Here is a 25,108-nt window from a genome sequence, read left to right as displayed (position 1 = left end):
CTCTGATCAGAATTGGTGCAGTATTTGGGATAGATGATGGCCTTTTTCTTGCCCATCACATCAGCAAACTCATTCAAGTAAACGAAGGCGGCTAACGTTTACGAGCGGAATACGTCAACCGGATAATGGCGTCACCACGGTAAGTTCTTATTTTGATGCTGAATTGGTTTAAAAAAAAATTCTGGGAACAAGATGCCAGAGATATTTGCACTTTTATTCATTATAGGCCTACACAATGTCTAATCCAATACTGGAAATTTTTTTGTATCGCTTTAACAGTAAGGCTACTTAAAATGTTCCAAAATGTTGTTATAACTTCAAAAATGTTGTATTATACGACAAAAAGTTATTTTTGAGTATTGTTACTTTTTCAGAATGAGTCATTCTATTTTACAGTTTTCAAATACGTAGCTATGTTAACTCATTTATTTTAACGTAGATAAACTGTTTAGTGTGTTTCCTGGTGCAACCTGGAGCTGAACACGCTCAACACTGTAGAGTTGATTGTGCATTTCAGGAAACATCATTCGCATAGCTGCCCCTCACACTGGCCAAATGCCCTCAGTCAACTCTTTTAACATACAATACTTGGCCAAGAAAGATGAAGATTAGGATTCTTGAGCTAACCCAGTTTTCCCTGATGCTGCCTTTATAGTACATTATAGTATACTACAAAACAATCTTCACCTGTATCCCCAAGTGGTAAAGCCTATTTGCTGTTCCTCTAAGTTTGTGATCATGCCAAACACAAACAAGCCCGCATTGGTTTACAGCTGCAGCCTGAGAGCATAGAGTGGCTGGAAAGACCAGACAGCATTGTGTTTCATTGACACAGTATTTGCGGTCGAAAAGCAACAATCAAAGGATGCTGAAATCAGAGTGAAAGCTGACAGCAGTCTGCATTACAGTTGCAGCCAGTCACCAGGAAAACAACCCTACACTGGGAGGAAAGCTCACACTCACAACTAGATGGCTTTTTCATTGAACAAACACAGACGTGCCCTTTCCCATGAGTGTTTTGAAGTCTTCTATATTTTCCCAAGGCGAGGACTGCTCTGTAATTCTTAATTCCCTTTCCTCCCCTTACTGCCAAATACCAAGATATATTCATGGAGAAGTGGCATGACAGATTTTGTCACGATTGTAATATTCATAATGCAGACTCAATAAAATGATTGCCTTTGAGATTGGTCAACTGACAGGATTTTAACAAGCATTAATAGTAGTTTAGTTTGTATTAGGCCTGTACGAGTTTACTTAAGGGGAGTTTAACTATTGATTGAATGTTGCATGCATGTACCAGCAATACTGTAACTGAGTTCTCGTCTCCAACTGTGTCCCACTTCAATCTCACTTTGAAATCAGCCCCAATTAAATGTGCACTCCAAAATGAGAAAGAGGTCTGTAGGGCTGTCACTAACGACTTTTTTTTAAAATCGACTTTACGTCTCATATTATTAACGACTAATCGACTTATTATTATCATCATTATTATTATTATTATTATTATTATTATTATTATTAGGGATGGGCGAGTACCGTACCAGGTATCGGTATCGGGCCGATACTAGCCTTTTTTCAAGTACTCGAGTACTCGTGACGCAGACGAGTACAAGCGAGCGATGGCAGAGGGGGAAGACGTTAAGTGAGTCATCCTTGCCTGTAAGTGGCGCTAGCTTGCAGCAGTTTTTCACCAAAACTTCACCGCTTTGGAAATACTTCAAAATTGTGAATCTTAAACTAAAAAGAACATTTTTGTGAGCGTTAAGACTATTGAAGAGTGACTGTGCTGTTTTTTTTGTAAAAATTAAAGGAAATATATTTGTTTAAAAATATCTTTTAGTGATTTTTTTTTTTTTTTTGTCAAAATGTACTACTGGTATCGGTAGTTGGTATCAGTGAGGGTCTGAGTATCGGTATCGGTCTGAAAAAAAAGTGGTATCGAACATCCCTAATTATTATTATTATTATTATTATTATTATTATTATTATTATCATTGTTATCAAGTCGAGTTCCCCACGTCAAGTCAAGTCTCTCTCACATCCAAGCCAAGTGTCCCTCTCATGTCCCAGCCAAATCGCTCCACGTCCCAGCCAAGTCATGGCAAACAGTCCCGTCCTGTCTTCTACTTGGTTATCGTCAATAAAGTTACTCTCCTTCCTGTCTGTCTCCCTGCCTTGCTTTTCCGCCACTGGGTCCATCTCCCCTCATCCACTCGCTCCACATGACATGACAGAATGGTTGTTCGTCTGTGTGTGCCCTGCGATTGGCTGGCAACCCATTCAGGGTGTACCCCACCTACTGCCCGAAGCCAGCTGGGATAGGCTCCAGCACCCCGTGACCCTTGTGAGGAGTAAGCGGTGAAGAAAATGGATGGATGGATAGATGCAGTCTGTATTATGGGTTGTGTTAACTATACTCAACACAAATAAGTGCAACACTTTTGTTTTGCTGCCATTGTTTATGAGATGAACTCAAAGAGTTAAAACTTCTTCCGCATACACAATATCACCATTTCTTTCAAATATTGTTCGCAAACCAGTCTAAATCTGTAATAGTGAGCACTTCTCCTTTGCCGAGATAATCCATCCCACCTCATAGTGTGCCATATCAAGATTAGACACCATAATTAGTGCACAGGTGTGCCTTAGACTAAAAAAGCCACTCTCAAAGGTGCAGTTTCAGATTCTGGGTCTGGAGGCTAAGAAAACAAGTCAGTACTGACTGTAAATATCAACATGTTATTTTAATTGTCAATATGATTTTAGGTTTACTTTTCCATTTTAAAGCTGCCCAGTGCAGAAATATTGAATTCCAAATCGCTACTGCCACGAAAAATGAAACTGCACATTCCCTTCTCATGTACACAATGCACACATGACATCATAGGGTGGGAAATTTGAAGCCAAATCCAGTCTGAAAACAATTGGCTTCGAGGCTTGCAGGAATACCCATTGTAAATAGCAGTTTTTAATCTCCTAGTTCGAAGTTGTTTGAGTCATAAATAGTCAATTAAAAAGGCTATTCTAGCGATAATTTGGGGCAAATTCCTCCACGGGGCAGCTTTAAACTCACCGTGACTGTTGCAGCGTGATGTCTCTACGATGCGATTATCCTGGTCATAGCAAGCCATCGCTTGGTATCGATAACCTTGACCGCACTCCTTGATATCGCCCTGGACCTTCATGCCCAGTTGTCCTTCCATGCGGCCGCTCTCGGAAAGTACACAGTCGGACCAGTTGCCCACTGGCTGGGCGTTGTATTTGTTGCATGGGCAGTACTGAGTCTCACTCAGCGGATACACCTGGTGGTTCTTACACTGGTCTCGCTTTTTGCTCTTACCTGCAGAAACATAAGACCAGTTGATGACCGTCTGCTTCAGAATGTACATACAGCATTAGAAGTCCCCTTTGTAGCTACTATTTTTCAACACATCTAAATTTATATTTTGGAAATACACTCAATTATTATGAGCACCTCTTTGACACTTACCCACAAGCATGCGTTTGCGAACCCTGACACCCACACAGTCGGCTGTGCAAGGAGAAAATTTGGACCAACTGCTCAGCTGACAGTCCTCTTGGCAGGGCAGTTGGCAGGGCTGGGTGAGAGGCGGCATGGACCTGGAGAACTTCAGACACGCTTCAACATCAGCCTGTCCACCATCTTGCTTCCGACACGAAACAGCTGTGGAGATGAAAGACGCAATGACGCTTTTCAAGAAGGCTTTACATATAAATAGAAAATATTGGAACACAAAAGTCAGCCAGTCTGGGCTGTCTGTATTTGTTATTAGTATGTTGGTATCATTCAATTCAAATCTTTATTTGACAGGGACAATGCAGTAAACAGTTAAAAACTTGCAGCTGATGTGATGCATATAGAAGTTATTACGGAGCCCCTAAAGCAGGGGTGTCAAACTCGTATTAGCTCAGGGGCCGCATGGAGGAAAATATATTACTAAGTGGGCCGAATCGGTAAGAGAATGGTATATAACTTTAAAAAAAATTGCCGTTAATTATACGCAGATTTTTGGGCGAGTCCTAAATTACGGAGCTCAACTGTAATCTATTCTTTAAAGGGATATTTTACTTATTTAGCCATTTTTGGCAGTCAAACATTCATATTTTGCCAATAATAAATTTAATATTTTCATTATTTTTCATATACAATTTAAAAGCACATTTTGCAACTTGCTGTCGACTGAAAATGACATCACAAGGGCTCAGGTAACCAATCACAGCTCAGCTTGTGAATGTCACATGACCAAACCTAGAAAACAGCTGAGCTGTGATTGGTTACCTGAGCCCTTGTGATGTCATTTTCAGTCGACAGCAAGTTGCAAAATCTGTTTTTAAAGGTACTAATTGTACGTGAAAAATAAAGTATCAATTTAATAATAGACAAAATATCAACTTTGTATTGCTATAATGGGCTAAAAAAAAAAAACATGAATACAAATGAAATGTGGCAACACTTTGCCTGTATGAGTTATTGATGTGTTAAATCTACCTGTTTTGCACATATATTGTTCCCAGAATGCATTGTGTGGCGCATTAAATAAAGTTATAAGGACGTTAATCCTTGTCATATGTATTTGTGTTACCAGTAATTGAATTTGTGTCATATACTCCCAGGCGATTCCGTATACAAGTTACTCATCTGAGGACCGCTTACAAAATGAAATTACAAATTTATATATTTGATTGTGGCTCGCTGATTAATTGGTCCGACATTACGATTTTTTTTTTTTTACTTTATAAAGTCATCTCGCATGTTTGACACCCCTGCCCTAAAGTGACATGGGAGAGAAAAAAATAAATAAAAAAATATGTTTCTTGTCCGGACGAGAAACTTTTCTTGTCTAGACGAAAACGTTTTTGTAAACGTAATTAATTTTTTTTTCTCCCATGTCACTTTAGAGGCTCTGTAAGTTATAGCTAGAGCTTAAAAAAAAAAAAAAAAGATAAAAAGACACTACAACTACACGAGTTCACAATTTAAAACAATACCCAAAGCCTTTCGTCACACTACTTTCATGCAACCTCAACAACACCTGAGCCCTACCTGCTCTGTCTTTCTATTACTTCATCCCTTCTTCCCCACGTTTATGGTTTCTTTGATTTGTGGGTTTTTCCAATATACAAAATTCAGAGGCGGCCACCTCCACCTAATTTGTTCCCCACCTGCAGCCTGAGCCACTGATATCGCTCAACACAGCGCTCGAGCTGTGGTGATTGAGCTCGCCAAGAATGTATTTTAACTGCAGTTTCAGTGTTGTGCCACTACGGAGGCGCTACATCAACAGCAGTGCACCGGAAAGACCTGAAGCAACAACTGAAGAAGAAAAAGCTTTCTTTTTTTTTTTCTTCTTTAAACTTTAATGTACTGAAGCAGAAACAGATCAAGGAGCAACCGTTGCACACGCCCATTTCCTGGTGGGTGCTCTCCAGCCATCGTCAAAGTCATAAAAACATAGTATATACAATAAACATAATAGTATTTTACAAAAACGATGAACTATATTTACTATTTAATATGTGCTAGTGGATTAACTTTTAATGATCGTAGTTAAAAAAAAAAATGGTAAAAATTAATGTCAACTTTGTATTCATTTAATTTCTAATTTTCCTGATCATAAAATGGCTGCAGTAGGGCGGCCCATAATGGTATCGGTCACCGCTGCGAGTACTCATACCTTTGGCACCGATACCAATACCTGGTATCGTCACCCATCATAGTCAGGGTGATACCACCTCTGCCTCAATTTGAGTCCGGAAAAACCCTGCTGTCGTTTAAATAAAAACAAAAACACGTCTGACGATATATGGTTGTTTAAAAAAAACAACAACACATTACTATAGCCTTACTATATATATGGTCTTTTTTATTTATTTATTTATTTATTTTTAAGACGCATTACAATACATGGTCATTTTTTTTAAAATGCCTTACTATACATGGTCGTTTAACAAAAACAACACCTTACATGGTCGTTTATTTTATTTTATTTTTTTTAAATAAAAGCTTTACTACTATTCATGATCATTTACAAAAAAATACAAAAAAATAATCAGCCTTACTATGCATAGTTGTTTTGTTTTTTACGAAAAATTAAACGTGACTCAGGGAATTTGAGACGGTCAATTGTCATTGCTGCGCTGCTAATGCGAAGGATGTGCAGTTGTGTCAAATTTGTTGGCCCTCTGGGGGCCCCTGCTGGCTAAGGGGCCCCAAGCAATTGCCTGCCTTGGCTAATGGCAAACTACGCCTCTGAATATACCACAAGTATATTATTCCTTATATTAATTAATGATGGAATCGGCTGATACTTCACAGGCGGAATCAGTATTGAGGGTCAAAAAATGGTACCTGAACAACACTAACTGCAACACATATGCCAGGGATATATTACACTTAAGGCAAAAAAAAAGTTTCATCAGTATTGAGGAAAACTGTGAACAGAAAAAGGTTTGTATTCAATTGTCCCGGTCCATTCTGTGTGTACCGTGACAGGTGATAATATATAATGATGAGAGTCATCCACGTGGTGGAACTGGATACTCATCCTTAAATTAGATCAAATGGACTCGATATGTCTGAGACTCTAAGAGAATCTGAGAGACTACACTTCGATTTGTAACTGCAGGTATTTTCACGTGTTATACTCAGCAAGTCATCACAAGAATTATAGTTTACATTTGTACACACTTTCTGCCTTTTTTTTATCTTGCACTTGACAAATACTCCATATATTTGAAACTAAAACTAATATAAACACTAATAAATACTCAACTAAAATAAATGTGCTCTTAAAGTGAATTAAAACTAACATAAAAAGCAATTCTAATGAAAACTACAAAACAATTGTAACCCTGGTGCATGCGTGCGTGAGTGTGTAACCTCGCGTCTTCTCACCTCGAACTTGTAGGCCTGATCCACAAGTTTCCTGAGCTCCGGGGCTGTCCTGACGAACTGACCACGGAACCATTTGGCATCTTCGCCATTTATGTGTTTTCCATCTAAAGTCAAAGGGAGAGTATCATTACTATCTAATCACTGCGAGGGAATTTTTAAATTGATATAAACAGCATCATGTGCTAATAGATAAAGCGCGTAATGAATGCAGATGACTAATACAGTGTCTGAGATAGATTACAATCCTACATATCTATTTTTTTTTTGATGCAAACATTTCCCCAAATAGACTAATTTCTGTAATAATAGTTGCTTGAACAATGAAAAGGGCCTTTTACCTGTACCCTGGGCAGACAGAGGGAGCATCACTCTCTCTTTCTTGGGTCAGCACCTCTGGACACTCTTGGCCACCATTGGCTGGTAACTGGATTATGATGCGTTTTCGGTATTGCTTCTTCTTTGTCTTACCACCTACGGCCAAACAAATGACAGTATTGGAAACAATAACATCTATTCAGTCGGTTTTCTTATGGGAGGTAGTTTTTTTTTGTTTTTTTTTAAACTCATTCAAACCCAAAAACAGAAATATGTTTTTTAATACTTTGTCCTTCACTCCCCAAAACGTATATTATTTATTTATTTATTTATTTATTTATTTAATGCTAGAGCATACAGAAGGCTTCTGGCCTGAAGAGGTTGCTTAAAGCAATGGTAGTTATTACAAAAACGTCCAACAGGTGGCAGCAGAGTATAAGAGATCAGCCAGGGCCCTGTTGCAACAAGCTCTTTTTTTGTTTTTGTGAATAATGATGAAACTTAGCTACATTCTCATGCTAATTGCTGCAAAACGGAAACAGATACAAATATACTTTTTTTCCTGATGAAAAAAGAAACTCTAATCTTTCTTTTAGTAGGTTCCGTGTTTTTTTTTTTTTATAGCAATAGAACACAATATTCTGTGGGCCTTGCAAAATCAGTCAAAATCCAGTGAAACAGCCAAGAGCGAATGGGGTTGAAAATGGCTGAGAGTGAATGAGTTAATGTAATTTGACAATACTGCTACCCTCTCTATTGGGGTTTAGGATGCAATAGCCCCCCCTCATCTCCATCCTCCCTGTTTTCCTTTTTCCCCATCAAAGAAATTTGGGTCGCTAATTAGCAAACCACTAGGCGTCCCGTTCTGTCTCTCTCCATTGGTCATTGTTATTTTTCATGACATTGGTATATTCGACTACCCCACTTACTGAACGACCTATTACCTATTCTAAAGCGTCACCAGTCACCACCATGTCGCCTCTACAAAAATAATCACATTCTTTATTTTTACACTTTTTTTTTTTCACTTGCACATAGCATGCCACTCCACAACAACGCCAGACCAAATGTGTTCTGCATATGCTAGACAAACATATTGGATGATCTGAAGGGCGAAGCCTACCTTTTTGACATGTTGACGGGTAAGAGCTCCAGTCACTGTATGGGGTGACCAAACAGTCTCTTTTGCAAGGCAATAAGCAGGGCCTGACAGTGTCTGGACGCAGGCTCTCTGGACACCTGAAAGAACATCATTTGACATTCTCACTCACCGAATGTACTGGAGTGCCCTTGACGGTCTGAAATCTATTCTGATGTCATCCCCTATCTTGCTCAAAACCTCTAGACCAGGGCTGTCCAAACTTTTTCATTTGAGGGCCACATACAGAAAATCAGAGGGACGCAAGGGCCACATAATGTGATGAAGAGAAATTCTGTTTAGTCCTAAAAATTGTACAAATAATTTATTTGTGCAATTGCATATTTAGAAAATTGTTACAGTACATAAACCAATTTATTTGTAATATGGCAGTAGGGTTATTATAGTTTAGGAATTTATTTGAGTTTTTATTTCATTTTGAGGTTTGTTTTTTAAATGTAGTTATTTTTAATTAGTTTTCAGGCTGGTTCTGTTAGTTTTTATTAGTTTTAGTTCTTTAATAAATGATTGGTTTTAGCTTAGTTTCAGTATTAGTTTTAGTTTTTTTTAAAATGTGTATTACTTGTGCGCAATTTTTAAAAAAAACATGGGAGCGATGTCATCTGAAGATGCTTTTCTATTGGCTGCTGCTAGATGACGTCACTTCTGTGTGACATACTTTCAATCGTCATTATTCCGGTTTTTATCAAAATAAATCTACTAAAATACACATTTAAAATCATCCCCAAAGACTCATGCATTAAATTAATTACCAAAGATTAAAACGAAGGACATTTTTGTTATAATTATAGTTAGTTTTATTTTAGTTAGTTTTGTAAACATAAAATGTAGTTTCAGGTAGTTTTCGTTTTTTAATTTTTTTTTAATTTTATTTCGCTAACAATATTGTTTTCTGTTTTTCGATACCCTCCCTTCTTACTTTGAACATCTTCAAACATTTTTGTTTTGTTTATTTCATTTGAACTGGGTTAAAAGACTAAAACGAAGGACGTTTGCTATAATTATAGTTTTAGTCAGTTTTGTAAACATAAAATGTACTTTGTTAGTTTTCGTTTTTTAAAAAGCATTTTCATTTTTATTTTATTTCATTACCAAATTGTTTTTTTAATTTTAGTTTGTTATTTCGTTGAATGGCACCTGTGTTTTTCGACACCCTCCCTTTTTTTTTTTTTTTTTTATCTCCAAGCATTTTGGTTTTTATTAATTTATTTGAACTTAGTCAAATGCCATTATTAGCATATGTCGCGGGCCACTGAAAATGGACGGTGGGCCGCAAATGCCCCTGGGCCGTGGTTTGGACGCCGCTACTCTTGGCCAAGGCATGTTTCCACACTGTACTGTATACAGTTCAGTACAGTACAGTACAGTGATCTGCTGTGTATGGCCATGATATGCCATAATTAACCAAAACAAATGTATTATTCTATTGCCTTTGGTTATTTTTGCTTGAGTGCACCATTTCTGAGCTTTTTATCACAGAATTTGAACTTCAATCATGTCATTAGGTGATCATATAAGTGGGATTTCTCTTGCCAGTGTAATAATGATAGAGCGATAAGTTTGTCGCGACCAAAAAGAAATCAGCAATTTAGGATTATTTTGAAATACTTTGAAAGACAGGAGTTTGTATCATCCACAAGATAGTCAAAAAACCATAGGAGCAACTATCTTGTTTGTACTGTCTCACAACTATGTACAAAAAAAGTTACCCGTTTAGCAACTAGTATAGTGCTCATATTTGGACATCGTGGTATGATGTGAAAAAAATAAATAAAATTCCTATTACTTTTGTCCAATAAATATCATATTTGTCATAATTTTACTTGCGTGGCTAGCTGTCTTGTTTTCTTAAGATGGCTAACTGTTTGCCTCATACCTGTGATTTAAGTTGAAAATATTATGTGATGCGACCAACCATCATCATCTGGTGCAAACATTGTGGTAAGTCAGGGGCGTCCAAACTACGGCCCGGGGGCCATTTGCGGCCCGCCATCCATTTTTCAGTGGCCCGCGAGATATGCTAAAAATGGCATTTGACTCAGTTCAAATAAAATAAAAATAAAAATGTTTGGAGATTGTCAAAGTAAGAAAGGAAGGTGTCGAAAAACACAGGTGCTATTAAATGTTATTTTAGTTAACTAAACTAACGAAAAAACTAAAATTAAAAAAATAATTTCTTTAACGAAATAAAATAAAAACGAAGATGCTTTTTAAAAAAAGAAAACTGAAACTACATTTTATGTTTAAAAAACTAACTAGAATAAAACTAACTATAATTATAGCAAACATGTCCTTTGTTTTAGTCTTTGGTAATTACTTTAATGCATGAGCCTTTGGGGATGATTTTAAATGTGATTTTTCAGTAGATTTATTTTGATATAAACTGGAATAATGGCGTCACGCCCATGGTGTTTTTTAAATATTGTGCACAAGTAATACACATTAAAAAAAAAAAAAAAAACTAAAACTAATACTGAAAGTAACTAAACTGAAACTAACTAAACTGAAACTAAGCATTTATTAAAGAACTAAAACTAATACGAAAACTAACAGAACCACCCTGAAAACTACTTAAAAGTAACTAAATAAAAAAAAAAAAAAAAACTCAAAACAAAATAAAAACTAAAATTAAAAATTCCAAAACTACAATAACCCTACTGCCATATTACAGATAAATTGGTTTATATACTGTAGCATTTTTCTAAATATGCAAAAGCACAAGTAAATTATTTGTACAATTTATAGGACTAAACACAATTTCTCTTCATAACATTATGTGGCCCTTGCGTCCTTCTGATTTTCTGTATGTGGCCCTCAAATGAAAAAGTTTGGCAACCCCTGCAGTAAGCCTTCAATGTTAGATGCAGGTCCTAAATTATAGACATACTAAATTGTAGATAATAGTAAAATGGTAGACGATAATAAATAATAATAAAGAATAACGATTTGATGTATTTTTTATAATAAATTAACTGTGCTGGTAAAATCCTTATCAATGACAATAATGCTTATGTCAATGTATTTGTATGCTTTAACATACTTCATTTTAATGACCATATTTAGAAAATAAATACTGAACCCAAATGGGGGACCTGTGTACAGTGTTACTGGGGCCCGGTCTCAGTCAAGGAGCCTTGAAATCTCTCTCTATTGAAAGGATGTGGCAGACCAGTGGATCTGATTTGAACCAATGGCATTCTTATTATTATAATATATATAATTCCATGTTCTTTGGTGACAGTCTTCTAATCGTGGTCACAGCTGTTTAACCCTGGCACCCTCATCTCCACTGATGCGGAAAAAATATCCTGCGGCACCAGTTCACTGTGCAGCATGTCGCCGTAATCTGGAAAATTGTGCTAGAATAACAAGCTAGACTAATTTCCATACACCGCATGGGGGCTAGTGGGTTTGCTCGAGCGGAGCTGCTCCGCTGCCAAAATAATACCTTCTGATGAATAAATAAATACATCACCCACGGTCCCAGCAGAGACTTTCATGGAAGAAACAGACCCGGATGTTTAAACACAGTTGGCCAGGAGCTAATCATCTCTGCCAGAATAATGTGACAGCGGCTAACCACAAAAGGAGAATGACACACAGCGTCGCATACATACAAGGTTTGGCACTAAAAATGGGTGTTTTAGTGGCACAAATGACTCATAGTACTGTTAACAATATTGAAAAATGAAGTCCTTTCACCGATGACGTCACGTGAATAGCCATTGTATACAAAATAATATCCATACATTAAATTAATACATTACCGTATATTTCGGATTATAAGTCGCAGTTTTTTTCATAGTTTGGCCGTGGTTGCGACTTCTACTCTGGTGCGACTTATGTGTGAAATTAACACATTATATCATTTCACATGTTATTTTCACACTAAACCGCAAGGGGGCGCTCTAGGCCTGTGTTGATAAGTTCAACATTGCCGGTAGAAGAGGAAGCGGCGCATCGTCTACCTCCCGAGTTGTTTAAAAGTGACACCGAGGATGAAGATTTCATTGGATTTAGTGATTTGGAGTGAAACTGATAGTTTGGTAAACTTGTTAGCATGTTCTTTATGCTAGCGTTATATGAATAACTTGTAGTGATGGGAACATAATTCACCCACGGAACATTGGGACGAAGGGAGAGTTCCGGGTGGGAAGGTTTTGTTATGTGGAAAAGGGGAGTTAGCCTGTTAGCTTCTAGCTGAGTGGGGAGTTGCTGTTAAGACCTCAGAAGCTGATGTCAATAAAACGCCAGCCTTTGGCTTCAACACTCCGCCTCCGACTCCCGTCACTGCTCGCTACAAACTCTTAATATGTTACGTCGTTACTGACATTAGCAGGCATGTCAGTCATGTAACGTTAGTATACCGTACGCTTATTCAGCCTGTTGTTCTCTCTTTTATTTTTATTTTAAATTGCCTTTCAAGATGACATGTATGTTTTTGGTGTTGGATTTTATACCAAATAAATTTCCCCCCAAAATGCGACTTGTACTCCAGTGCGACTTATATATGTTTTTCCTTCTTAATTATGCATTTTTTGGCTGGTTCGATTTAGAATCCGGAGCGACGTATAATCCGAAAAATTCGGTATTTGAGTGTATCTTACTTTTTTGGAGGTACCTGGCCCACATTAACGCGGACACAGATGACTTTACGAGTCTGCATCCCAACGGAGCACGAGGAATCGTCTCCATGTGCGTGGCCCATAGATGTGTTGGTCACTGGGATGGAGGAGTCCTCTATGCACTGTCCCCATGGGCTGGTCTGCCAGTGGTACACAGTGCAGGGGTGGTCATTGCAGCTCCTCACTTCCTGCAGGGCACTGATATTGGAACACTGGATTCCACCTATTGAAGGACATGTAAGCATTAAGTTTAGTTTTTGTACTTTTTACTTTTGTGCAGAGAAGCACAGCGAAACAGTGAGCAATAATCCGGCAAAATACACACAATCCAATTGGTTGTGGTTAGACATGTGAGTACCAGTACTGACATGGAATTCTCTGATTGTCTGTTAACCCAGTAATTACAGATAGTTCCTGACATCAACAAACATCATATAGCATAAAAGATCCTTGACATCATATCGTCCAGACATCATATAGCCTAAAACTAGTTGAAACTGGATGCTGTTACATCAATCCCCAAAACAGACACGTAACGGGTCGTGAACTCTGGCGCACGGTCATGAACTCTACTCAAACTTAACGCAGGTGTGACCCCAAACATGAGACAAGACCCAAACATTACTCCTGCATGACTCGAGTCATGACAAAAACGCTACCACAAATGCAAATCCACTGAGTATTTTTAATACAAACACATTGAATGTCTCTCAAACTGTGTGGGGAATAAACAGCAAACGGCGTTGCGATCATGTTATACAATAAACACTCTTCAAGCAATATCACCACCTGTATTGTGTCACATTGTGACACCATAGCAAGTGTGATTAATTAAAGAAATAAGCAGACTCTCAAAATCATTAGCTTCACATCGTGATTTTTTGGTGCGCTCCACAGTCACAGTTTCATTAAGTGAAATGTATGAAGTGAAATACACATGGTGCAAGCGGGAACAGACAAAGTAAAAAGCCGTGATTAAAATGACTAAGTATTAAGAGATTTTTCTGTTATGTTTCTTTTTATGTAAATTGATGTTGGTGAGAATCGCTGTTTTGGCTGTGTTAGACAGGAAATGCAAATCAGTTACTTTTGTTTCCCGTCCAGTAACCTGCCTGAGTACATCTTTTTTTTCTATTTCATTAAAAATATCAAAACTCAAATCAAAGTTTACTGTCATTATCTTTTCTACATGGAGACAAAAAGTTCCAGGTGAATTCAACGAACAAATTGAACTAACTCTTATTTAATGGGTGTAATGCAAGTTGCTGCAGCGTAACGTCATCGGCCAGCGGAGATCTTCGCCCAGAGGAGGAATCATTATTTGTGATCTAAGAGCCAATCAGTGACCTCCATTTCACACGGAAGGGTGTCCTGACTGTTGACAACTGCCGAATGACGGACACTCAAAATTTATTGATGTGCCCACCTTTGCAAATATATTATTCCTCACTCTTCTCCTATACACAGAATTCTAGCTGACTTGAAACCAAATTAGCTAATCACACAAAATGTTTGTTTTTCACCAATAGTGAGGATTGTGCAAGTAATCTTGAAGCTATTACAATACTACATAACAAGTACAGGAATAAAAGCATGCGCTGTCATAAGTGGAAAGGAACAGAGTAATGGCTAGAAATCTTTGAAGCATGAACTTGATTGTTCAGTTCAGTTCAGTTTAGTTTATTTGAGCACAAAAAACAAAAAAACAAGACAGATCAAACAAACAGTATACTGTTAATGCCTAAAAGGAGTAGGCTGAAGCAAAAGCTTATAGTCGCCTACCCCATCATGATATAATAATACAAGAGCCCAAACTTTTCCCACTCATCATTAATACTCAACAGAAAATAAAACATCAATTATATCAAATGAAAATGAGAAAGAATGCAGTACAAAATACTGTGTAAAGCAAATACAAATGGAAATTACAATTATTAGTACCTATATTAGTCACATCACACCTTATTCCAGATGCAATGCCACCCAACATTTAATTCCAAACATCTTCTCTCCATCTAGAGACACCTTGTATCTAATGTAATTCTTTAGCATATTTATTAAAAATAACGATCATGTCTAATTTTTTAAATTGGTAGATATTAGTAGCACTCCTTAGGTTATTTCCTAGACCATTCCATAAATTAACCCCTCTTCGACTTATACAATGGCTCTTCAGGGTCGTACGAACACACTGTACCTTAAAATGATGTGCTCTCCTAAAAGTATAATTACCCTCTCTATAAGAAAACAATTGTATTTTTTTAGGAAGTTGACTGCTATTTGCTTTATATAATATTAATAAAGATCTAAGTTTTACTAGATCTTCAAGCTTTAATAATTTAGAATCCAGGAACAGTGCGTATGAGCCCTGAATTGTGCGCTATAGATGAACTATTAATTGACTTTTACCTGTTAGGTACAAAAGATTGATGGTGGAATTTTACGTTGGGCCTCAGGAGATAAGATGCCCCCCCCCTCCCCCAGTGCAAGAATGTCCACATAGAGCTGGAAGCCTAATATGGTCTCTAGTGGGGAGTGCACTCGATGTGACCTTCTTCACTACAAAAGCATGTCATTAGTGGCCACTGTTGCCTTTGCATCAGAGAAACCCCGAGGAGATGGTCAGCCATTACCACCCCATCAGTTAACTGAATGATATCTTCCAGTCAGTCACCAAAATTGGACTGACCAAAGTTATTGCTGACCTCTGTGTAATGTCCTTCACAGGGAAATATACATGAGAGATCATTACATTTCACCAAAGTCGAAATATATCAGCTGGGGAGCTCATTATTACATGGTCCCCTCACACCAGTGCTGTAATATATGCTAATTAAAAAGATAAATATTGAATTCCTTCTCATGGGCACCAACGTGAGATAAATGGATGGATTGACTGTTGGACAGACAGACGAATAGACAGACAGACAGATAGACAAGTATCAAGTTAGATAGATAGCTAGGTAGGTAAATAGCTAGCTACATTGCTAGATAGCTAGGTAGACGTCACATGTTTGACCCTCTTTTCAAAAATAAACTGTGCATGTTAATTATTAATAATAAGGTATTTTTCATGTAGCCAATACATGACATAACAGATAAGAATGTTGGGGTTCAATATATGGAAACCACAGAGACCAGAACGGTAAGATGGAGTGTGCTTTTATGGTTAGCGATAAACCCAAAGTAAAAACAACAAGAAAAACGGTCAGTTTAAAAATAGTTCTCAGTAACTGAAAAATAGCCAAATGAATAGTCCTAAGATAATTTTTTTTGTGGCGTTTTCCCAAGACATGTGTATAATATAACAGAAATGTTCCAGCCGTTTGAAACCATGCTTGTGCCAAAATGGTTCAGAAATTGATGCAGCCAAATAAAATGCTTCCTTCGTCCAGCATCAGCTGTGTTGCTGTGAACATGCCAGAAACAGCATGTTGCGCAAGTTGTTCCAGAAGTGTGAGAATAGCTGTTACCATCATAGAGCTGCCAAGAAACAAATTCAATTTGGGATCGCTGCCAAGCTAGGCGTGAACCATCTGTGGGTCTTTTCTTCCCCTTCAAACCACAAAGGTGAAAAAATGTTCTGAGCATTCGTCAGTTGGGATGTAAAAGAAGACACACTCCCTTCTGTGTAATGTCACCATGATTTAGTTGCACACTACATTAGGGTCTAATTTTCCCAACACAAAAGAATATATAGCTAGGGAGTATGAAAATATCACTGATCTGAATACTGGATAGTCGATAGGCCAAGACTTTTGAAGCCGTGAGGCCACCATATTACTCCTCCCAAGAAACGTTTCTCGGCATAGACACTTCCAGTGTAACGTCACGTTAGCGCGCCCCTAGCGGTGGTGGTTAGCGCGTCAATGCGAGTGAATTAGAAAACAATCAGTGTGAGCTAGGAAATAGGTCAAACAGTTGATAAATCAGCTACCAATGCCATGGTGAACTTGTGCGCGGCCAACGGTTGCTCTAACGGCTCAAACAGATTCGGCTGTGATTCTAAACTAGACGGAAGACAGTGAGGAGTAAAAGACTAGCACGGGGGCTAGCGTGAAAGTACGACGCAACTTTTTTTTTTCAACTAGTGGCCTCAAACGACTGGTTTCAATGATTCGCAGTAATGTAGTGTCCTACTCGGGACGTTTTTTTTTTTTTTTTTGGTGACACTTGACATATTTCCTACCTTTTAACGAAAATGCTAGCCGAAAATCAAGCTCTCTACATTCATTTGTTATGGGATGTTTGCCTTCCAGGGAGGCGCCGCGAACGCACAGCAAGACGAGTTTCTCCGGACACAAACTATTTCATGAATAATGATACACCAGTAACCTGTGTCAACCAAAAGATAAATAGAACATACCTTTGCTGCTACGAGACAAACATTGTCGTGTTGAACGCAGCCGACATCCTTCACCCATCCAGACACAAAATAGTTCAAAGAATCCAGGCTCTTGATGGTGTCAAAGTCCTCCCATGTGTAGGCGCTCTTCTTCACAATGAGATAATTTAAAATATTGTGATGTTACTTGGGGGAACGTCGTGGCTTGCTTTGATCAGGCCGATGGTGAAAGTAGATACAGATCTTTCCCTCCAACCAATTCCAGCTTTTGCCACTACCGGCTAAGAACGGCTGGTTCTAGTGTGTCACGATCAACATGGCTTTTTTGGTAGTTTTGTTATGTTTAGATGAATCGTTCACCGAAAACGCTGCTCCCTTCATGTCTTTCTACGGTTTGTTTGTCCATCAAGAGGGTAAGCGGTCGCTAAGCATTCTGGGTAAAGTGACGTCAGCCGGAAGGGTCTATACGATCCTATACATTTACAGGATCGAAATTGAAAAACATTTGAGACGGTACTTAGTAGAAACAGCATGATTTATAATGTTTTAAATTTGCCAGACATTTTACAACTTGCCTTAAATACATGTATAAATGCTTTACGATGTTTACAGGAGGAAATACCGTGCACTTTTTTTAATTATTATTTTTAATAAAAGGGTTAGGGTTAACTTGAAAATAGTGAGCCAATGAGTTGTTTATGTCTAATCTGTACGTATACGTGTAGTTTATACTGTAGTCTGCTCGTGACGTGGGAGGAGTAAGATGGCCGCCCTGTAGCGTCAACGGCTAGCACCAGCGTGTATGGGCTATCAGCTATCCAGTTATATATACAGATCAGTGAAAAATATCATTTCACTTTAATTTTGTAAGCAACTACAGTATGTAATTCCAAATCACATTGCAAATTGTAAATGAAATTCTGTTGTACCTTTTGCGGAATAGTCCAAATGTTTGCATCAATGTTATGAAACTCTCCGGGTGTCAAACAATTCAGCTCCACAAGCGTATCCTCTTACCTTCCCCTGCACTGTAGGCCAAAATGGAGCGAGCTCTGGTCTGCTTGCCCTCTGTATTTTTCCCAGAGCACGTGTGGGAACAGAAGGACCACTGGGTCCAAGAACTGAGGGCACAGTCCTTTGGGCAAGGCACCTCACAGATGACCGGCATAGGCAGGATGGCATCACGGCAGAGTTGCGTCTCCACATGTTCACCTGGTGACAAAAGGTTCATGTTAACACATTCCAGACCAGCAAAAAATGCATCATTTGACGTCTTTTTCCGTCAATGGCAGTGAATGATGTGCTCTGAGTGAAGCCCACGCCAGACATTTGTCACAGTGCACTGAAATGACCACACCCAAGGAAATACAGAGTTGAAAGCTGTTTTCTCTTAGGTGACTGGCTTAAAGTCAGCCCTTGTATCATCCAGAATCTTGATAATTCTATCTCTGAATAGACTTTTTTTTTTTTTCTTGACATTTCAAAAATGTTTACCCAAGTAGAACATGTTTTCTCAAATGCTGCATTTAAAGACAAAAATCCGGCTCAGGTTTAAGGTTTCAATTACACTGTGCCAAATCTTTCGGAAATCACGCCTTTTGTGGTTACATACTGCATACGAACAAAGATTCAAAAAAGAAATAAGGGGCATATTCTCCCGTTCGTTTTCCACACTTTCAAGGTGCCACAAATCTCCTGTCCAGACATCCAGAACATGGATGTCAACATATTTCACTCAGACGTGCATCGAACCAAAAATACCAAAACCTAGTCCAGTCCGCCCCTGTGCCGTTTTGCACTATGCCTTGCACCTGACTCGCACTTGCCATGAAAATAGAGCCATAAGAGTGGTGGTGTTAAGTAGCGAATGCGTTATTGACCGAGATGTGAGATTCCACCCCATCGCTGAAGCACCATATCTATGAAAATCTCATTGTAAGAATGTCAAGTTGTGTTGTGAATGGCACACCACACACGCATACAGACCTTGGGGAAATAGTGATCCATTTTCATCAGGAGACAACAGGAGATCAATAAGGCGGCGGTGAAGGGAAACTGAGGGGTGTTCTAACGGTGCTTGGCGAGAGAGTAGCGCAATTCTGTAAGTGAAGGCTTCCCTGTGATAGATAATGCTTATCATCCCAATCATGACTTCGTGAAGTTAATGGAATTCAGGGTGTATTTTTTAAATTGAGGAATTGCTTCAGCTGACCAACAAATTATCCTCAGCCTTGACATCATCATGTATTAAATAAATAAATAAATAAATAAATAAATAAATTGTTGACAGATCCACTTTTTTACTTGCTGAAACTGTTTCCATATTTGTAGTTAATTGATTTACTATTCATTTATCCAAACTCTTGTATGTGACTCAAATTCATCACATGACAATATGCACACAGTATGCTTGGATGAAGTTTCTCCCCCCGTGTGACCTCCTTTGGTTGCCCAACTGAGGGTCAGATGAAGCTTTGAGTTGTCAGATGGGGGGTAATTGTCTCTTTCACTTCTCCCTGGTTTGAGGTCCATCTGGCATTGATTGCTTATTAGATTTTAGATGACTTTGAACACTGCGTGAGATGCTTCTTTTTCTTGTCTTGGTTGTTCAGTATCTTAACTTTCGATTCCCTCTTCAATGACTTAAAAGACAAATAATTATGAGACTGACAATGGCCTCTATTGAGAAATGTTAAATAGGGCAACCAAAAAAAAAAGAGAAAGCATTACATGATTAATAATGGAACAATTTGTCAACAGCTACCTTTGGACCCTTTTAAATCCACCATAAGCTGCTTTGGCTTGCAAAGTGAGCCAGGTCATTTATTTTATTTGGAGTATATGTGTCCATTTCATCCAGCATGTGCAGCATTTTTACGTCTCGCTGGTGAGTTTGAAAGGCCACTGAAATATCAGCTTGCTGATTGGATGGCAAGAGCAACTGAAAAGGGCTGTTGCATGCATTCCTGAGCACATGCACAGTAAGTACTGGAACACGTTTTTGTCACATTTGGAATGCTCTAATACAGGGGTGTCCAAACTTTTTCCTCTGAGGGCCACATACAGAAAAATAGAAAGCTGCAAGGGCCACTTTGATTTTTTATTTATTTATTAACACATTCATTGCCAGACCAGAAAAAAATGCATCATTTGACGTCTTTTTCCGTCAATGGCAGTGAATGAGTTAAACATGGTAAAAATCAATGAAGCAATTATAAATTGTTGATATAATGTACTGTTACTTATTGAAAACTGCTAACAGTCACAAGGCAAATAGTGACCCCTGTGTGCCACTATAATAGATATGTCTCTCCACTGAGCAGCAGCTGATCCCAACTTGACATTCTGAACCACAAGAACAATCGGTCGTCAACTGACCACACTTAACCATTGATGTGATGTTTTCACATTAATAGTTCATTAATAATTAACCATTAATTAATGTGATGTTTTCACAAATTGGACGTCGACACTAAGAAACAAGTGGATGAAACTATTTTGATTTCTGGAACTGAATCATTAGCTGCAAATTTGTGTCTTTGCGTAGCTAGAAATGTTTAATGCACCCTCGTTTTTTTTTTTAAAGAGCATTGAAAAATTATTTTTAGTATTTGCCGCGGGCCGCCAAAAAATGTATGGAGGGCCGCAAATGGCCCTCGGGCCGTAGTTTGGACACCTCTGCTCTAATACAATATATAACTGTATATAACAATTTGTTATTAACACTGATATCTTATAGACAGTTAGACACCAAATCTGAACTTTTTGAGTATACACCTGACCCATTCCCTTTGCAAAAACAGTGGACAGAAAATTATAATTTGTAGGCCGATACAATGTATATCGCTGCCTACCATGGGTGTGCGTCATGATATTCCATGCAGTATTTTCATGAATGCTCAAGGCAAAGAACAGCGTTGGTAATTAATGGCAGAGAACAAGTCTACATGGGACGTAGAAGATGGTAATCACACTAGCGCTTGTAATGTGAATGTGAACCTCTTTATGAGCGTGTTCCCTTTCTCTTGCTGTCTCTCTCTTTCTCACTCTCTCACTCCCAAGAGCCCTCATCAGCTCGTGGTGTTCTTACTCCAGTATCTATTCATAATTTTCAAACCATATACTCTGTCCCCCTTGCCTCAATTAACTGTCTTTTTCTCGCTCTCTTTCTTTGAAATATTGTTGCAGACTTACAGCACATACTGTATTGTATGCATATGTTAATTCGTCCAGAGCAGCGACCGCTTAATTGTATCTGTAGAAATTCTTCTTCTTAGAAAAAGAATCACATTTTTATGGACCTAAACATGCTTTCAAACTCACTAAATTTTGCACACTCACCGGGTCTGATGAAAAATTTAAAATTATAAAGTTGTCATAAGAAAATTCCTCTGTACCGCCGCGCCCAGTGGAAAATCAAAAACCGTGTAGCACCCCGAGATGCACAAAAAAAAGTCAGTGGAAGCCATATCGTAAAATGTACAGGAAGTGAGCAATGAATTTTTGAATGTCCAATTTCGGCCCATTTTTGCACATTTACAGGGTTCATACTACTTAACCGATTGACTTCATTATGTAGAGCAGGGGTCTGCAACCTGCGGCTCTGGAGCCACATGTGGCTCTTTATTCCCTCTCCTGTGGCTCCCTGCGGATCTCTAAATAAATAAATAAGTAAATAAAAGTAAATAAATGAATAAATAAATAAATATTTTTACATAGCTTGTTGTATTTTTTTAAGATAAAATATTATTCAAATTAATTGATTTAGATTTAAAAAAAAAAAGAATAATTAAATATTCCAAAAATGTCAGACCAAATTTTTAAGTTGTCAGAAAAAGATGAATAAAGTTTTTAAAAAAATGATCTAAAAATGTCCAAAAAGGAAGATGAAAAGCAGAAATTTAACATAAAATGTCCATAAAATTGCCACAAAAAAAAGGTCAGAGAATTGGAAAAAAAAGGCAGAAAAAAATGTTCAAAAAGTAACCTAAAATGTCAAAATAAATAAATAAATAAATAAATAAATAGATAGTAATGGCAGAAAAATTCCAATAAAATATTTTTGGAATTCCCAAAAAAAAAAAAAATTATAAAAAAAAAATTGTTTTTTAAAAAAAAACCATAAAATTGATTAAAAACAAAAAAACAAAAACAAAGCCAGAAAGAAAATGTTCAAAAAGTAACTATGAAATGCCCAAAAACAAAAGAGGAAATCTCGAAAATGGTAAGTGTCCACCAAATTGCCAAAAATGTCAGAAAATTTCTGGAAAAAAAGGGCAGAAAAAAATGTCCAAAAATAGCCATAAAATGTTAAAAAAAAAATAGAAAGAGAGAGAGAGAGAGAGAGAGAGAAAGAGAGAGAGGCAGGAAATGATCATATGTCTATACAATTGAATGTCGAAGTATTGGATGCTGCATACTTTTGTGATGTGGTGCAGCTCTAATTAGTTCTTGGACCCTCAGTACTACTTTACTAACACTAACACAATGTGTCTTTCAAATGTTTCGTGGCTCCATGCAGAATTTTGGTTATTTACTTGGACTAAAAGGTTGCTGACCCCTGATGTAGAGTATGACTTCAATACTGTGCTCAGCTGTCAAACTTTGTGGGCGTGTTTGCAGTGTAATCTCAGTAACACAATATCCTTTGTGAATAGGACAAACTGCAAGTGGAAATGAAGTGCAGTAAATGGCGCTATCAGCGGATGCAGCACATTCTTTGTGGATTCATAAGTCTAAGTTGCTACATCGGTATGTACTGTATAGGAAAATGATATAGAAGTACTAAGTTCCAACAAACCATCACTGTTAACACATTGGACTTGAGGATTTCGTGTTCCTGGTCCACATTCCTTCTCATGATCAGGGATGCACTCTTCCAGCGTAACCACAAGCCAGTCATAGCATCTGGGGTCTTCGCATGGTATTGCTTCCACCAAGTGAGGGCAATTTCCGGTCCCACCTGTTGGATCGTTGACGATCTTCCGCTTCCTCATTTTGAACCCTGTTAAGAAATGACAGTAACAAATCAATAAATGCAAAAACGCAGAAGCAGCGTCTTTACGAGATGTTTATTGGTCATACTAAAACCAGCCCTTGGGTGTATGCATTGGTCATTTCCCGTGTTGACGGGCATGAGATTCCATGATCCAGGTCCTGGGAAGAGCGAGGCGTTAACGCCATCCCAGCCAAGGTCACTCGCTCCCTAATCCACACTTCTGCTCAGGCCCGATAACACAGCGGAGCTCAGGAATGCCTGCAGGGCTCAGGTAGAGGCGGCAGAATCTCCCTTTTGATATATATTTTTTTGTCTTTCTGCTCCCCTTAAAAACCTTTATTTTAATCAGGTAGTTTAGGTTTACATATATTGCCATGTGTCTGGATCCCCTGATGGAGGATTTATCTCAAAGTAGAGGGGATGAATGCATCATGAAAGATGAGACCTGTATGAGGCATCACTCCCATAAGATCTGCTGATTGTTTTACAAATGGCCAGGTTGTGAGTTGGCTGCTGTCAGAGCTGGAGGCTTCATTTTGATGAAAGACATATTTAAAAAAAATGTTGAAATAATCATGTTATCGGATCCGATGGCACATCTTTTTTGTTACATCACCTTGGAAACAAATGGCTATGAAATAGGAAGGGAGAGGAACGTGTCCGTTTCCAGTTGGCATTATGAACTGAACAGAAGCTGTGGTTCTAAATATCCATGTTGTCACAAGCTGTGTTGTATCTATTGTCACCATGTGACTAATACTTTTTAAATTGCATTGGATTAAAATGAAGTACTCCAGCTGAGTTGCAAGATGACCACTGAGGGGTATACCTGGAATTCCGAAAGCGGCTGTTGAGCCAAGTCCTTTCAAATGAGTATTAGGCCAGTTTAACTCATTCAAATCCAAAAACGTGTAAATATGTTTTTTTTAATACTTTGTCCTTCACTCCCAAAAACGTATTTATACGTTTGTTTAGGCTTTGATGCAGCTTTTGACATGAAGAGGTGGCTTAAAGCAGTGGTAGTTATGACCAAAAATGGCCAGCAGATGGCAGCGGAGTATAAGAAATCAGCCAGGGCAATATTGCAACTATATTATTATCCATCCATGCATTTTCTTGACCGCTTATTCCTCACAAGGGTCGCGGGGGTCGCTGGCGCCTATCTCAGCTGGCTCTGGGCAGTAGGCGGGGGACACCCTGGACTGGTTGCCAGCCAATCGCAGTATATTATTATATAATATATAAAATATATTACTATAATATTGCAACAACAAGCTCTTTTGACAGTGTTTTCACAAGGAATGTGAATATCGGTGAAACTTAGCTATATTCTAATGCTAATTGCTGCAAAATGGAAGCGGATAGAAATATACTTTTTTTTTTCCTGATGAAAGAAGAGACTAATCTTTCTCTTGGTAAGTTCCATATTTTTATAGTAATAGAACACAATATTCTGCGGGCCTCACAAAATCAGTAAAAATCCAGTAAAAAGTGAATAGGGTTGCATCCTTGAAATTGCTGGGAGTGAATGAGTTAACAGGGCAAAATATACATTTTTGTCAAAAGGGGATTGTTCGATGAGGTCTCTTAACTCATTCACTCCCAGCCATTTTCACTGAAGCAACCCCCTTTGCTCCTGTCTGTTTTACTGGATTTTGACTGATTTTACAAGTCCCACAGAATATTGTGTTCTATTACTATAAAAACATGGAACCTACCAAAAGAAAGATTAGTCTCTTCTTTCATC

The 25,108-nt window shown here is 38.1% G+C and overlaps 1 protein-coding gene across 1 annotated transcript in view; it reads right to left on the bottom strand.

Annotated features, from left to right (window-relative positions):
• Positions 1-25,108, bottom strand: part of LOC144006963 (thrombospondin type-1 domain-containing protein 7A-like) — a 96,784-nt gene that overhangs the window by 22,590 nt on the left and 49,086 nt on the right. Inside the window, exons 6-13 of the mRNA XM_077506127.1 lie at positions 23,164-23,367; positions 18,381-18,575; positions 13,001-13,241; positions 8,358-8,473; positions 7,258-7,390; positions 6,920-7,023; positions 3,494-3,688; positions 3,077-3,343 (exon numbers count right to left, since the gene is read on the bottom strand). Of these exons, the coding sequence (XP_077362253.1) occupies positions 3,077-3,343; positions 3,494-3,688; positions 6,920-7,023; positions 7,258-7,390; positions 8,358-8,473; positions 13,001-13,241; positions 18,381-18,575; positions 23,164-23,367 (1,455 nt within the window). The remainder of the gene's footprint in view (positions 1-3,076; positions 3,344-3,493; positions 3,689-6,919; positions 7,024-7,257; positions 7,391-8,357; positions 8,474-13,000; positions 13,242-18,380; positions 18,576-23,163; positions 23,368-25,108) is intronic.

Source organism: Festucalex cinctus, chromosome 19, assembly GCF_051991245.1.
Source record: "Festucalex cinctus isolate MCC-2025b chromosome 19, RoL_Fcin_1.0, whole genome shotgun sequence".
NCBI classification, from domain to species: domain Eukaryota; kingdom Metazoa; phylum Chordata; class Actinopteri; order Syngnathiformes; family Syngnathidae; genus Festucalex; species Festucalex cinctus.
Note: the sequence above shows the minus strand (reverse complement) of the source record. Positions and strands in the feature narration are given on the sequence as shown.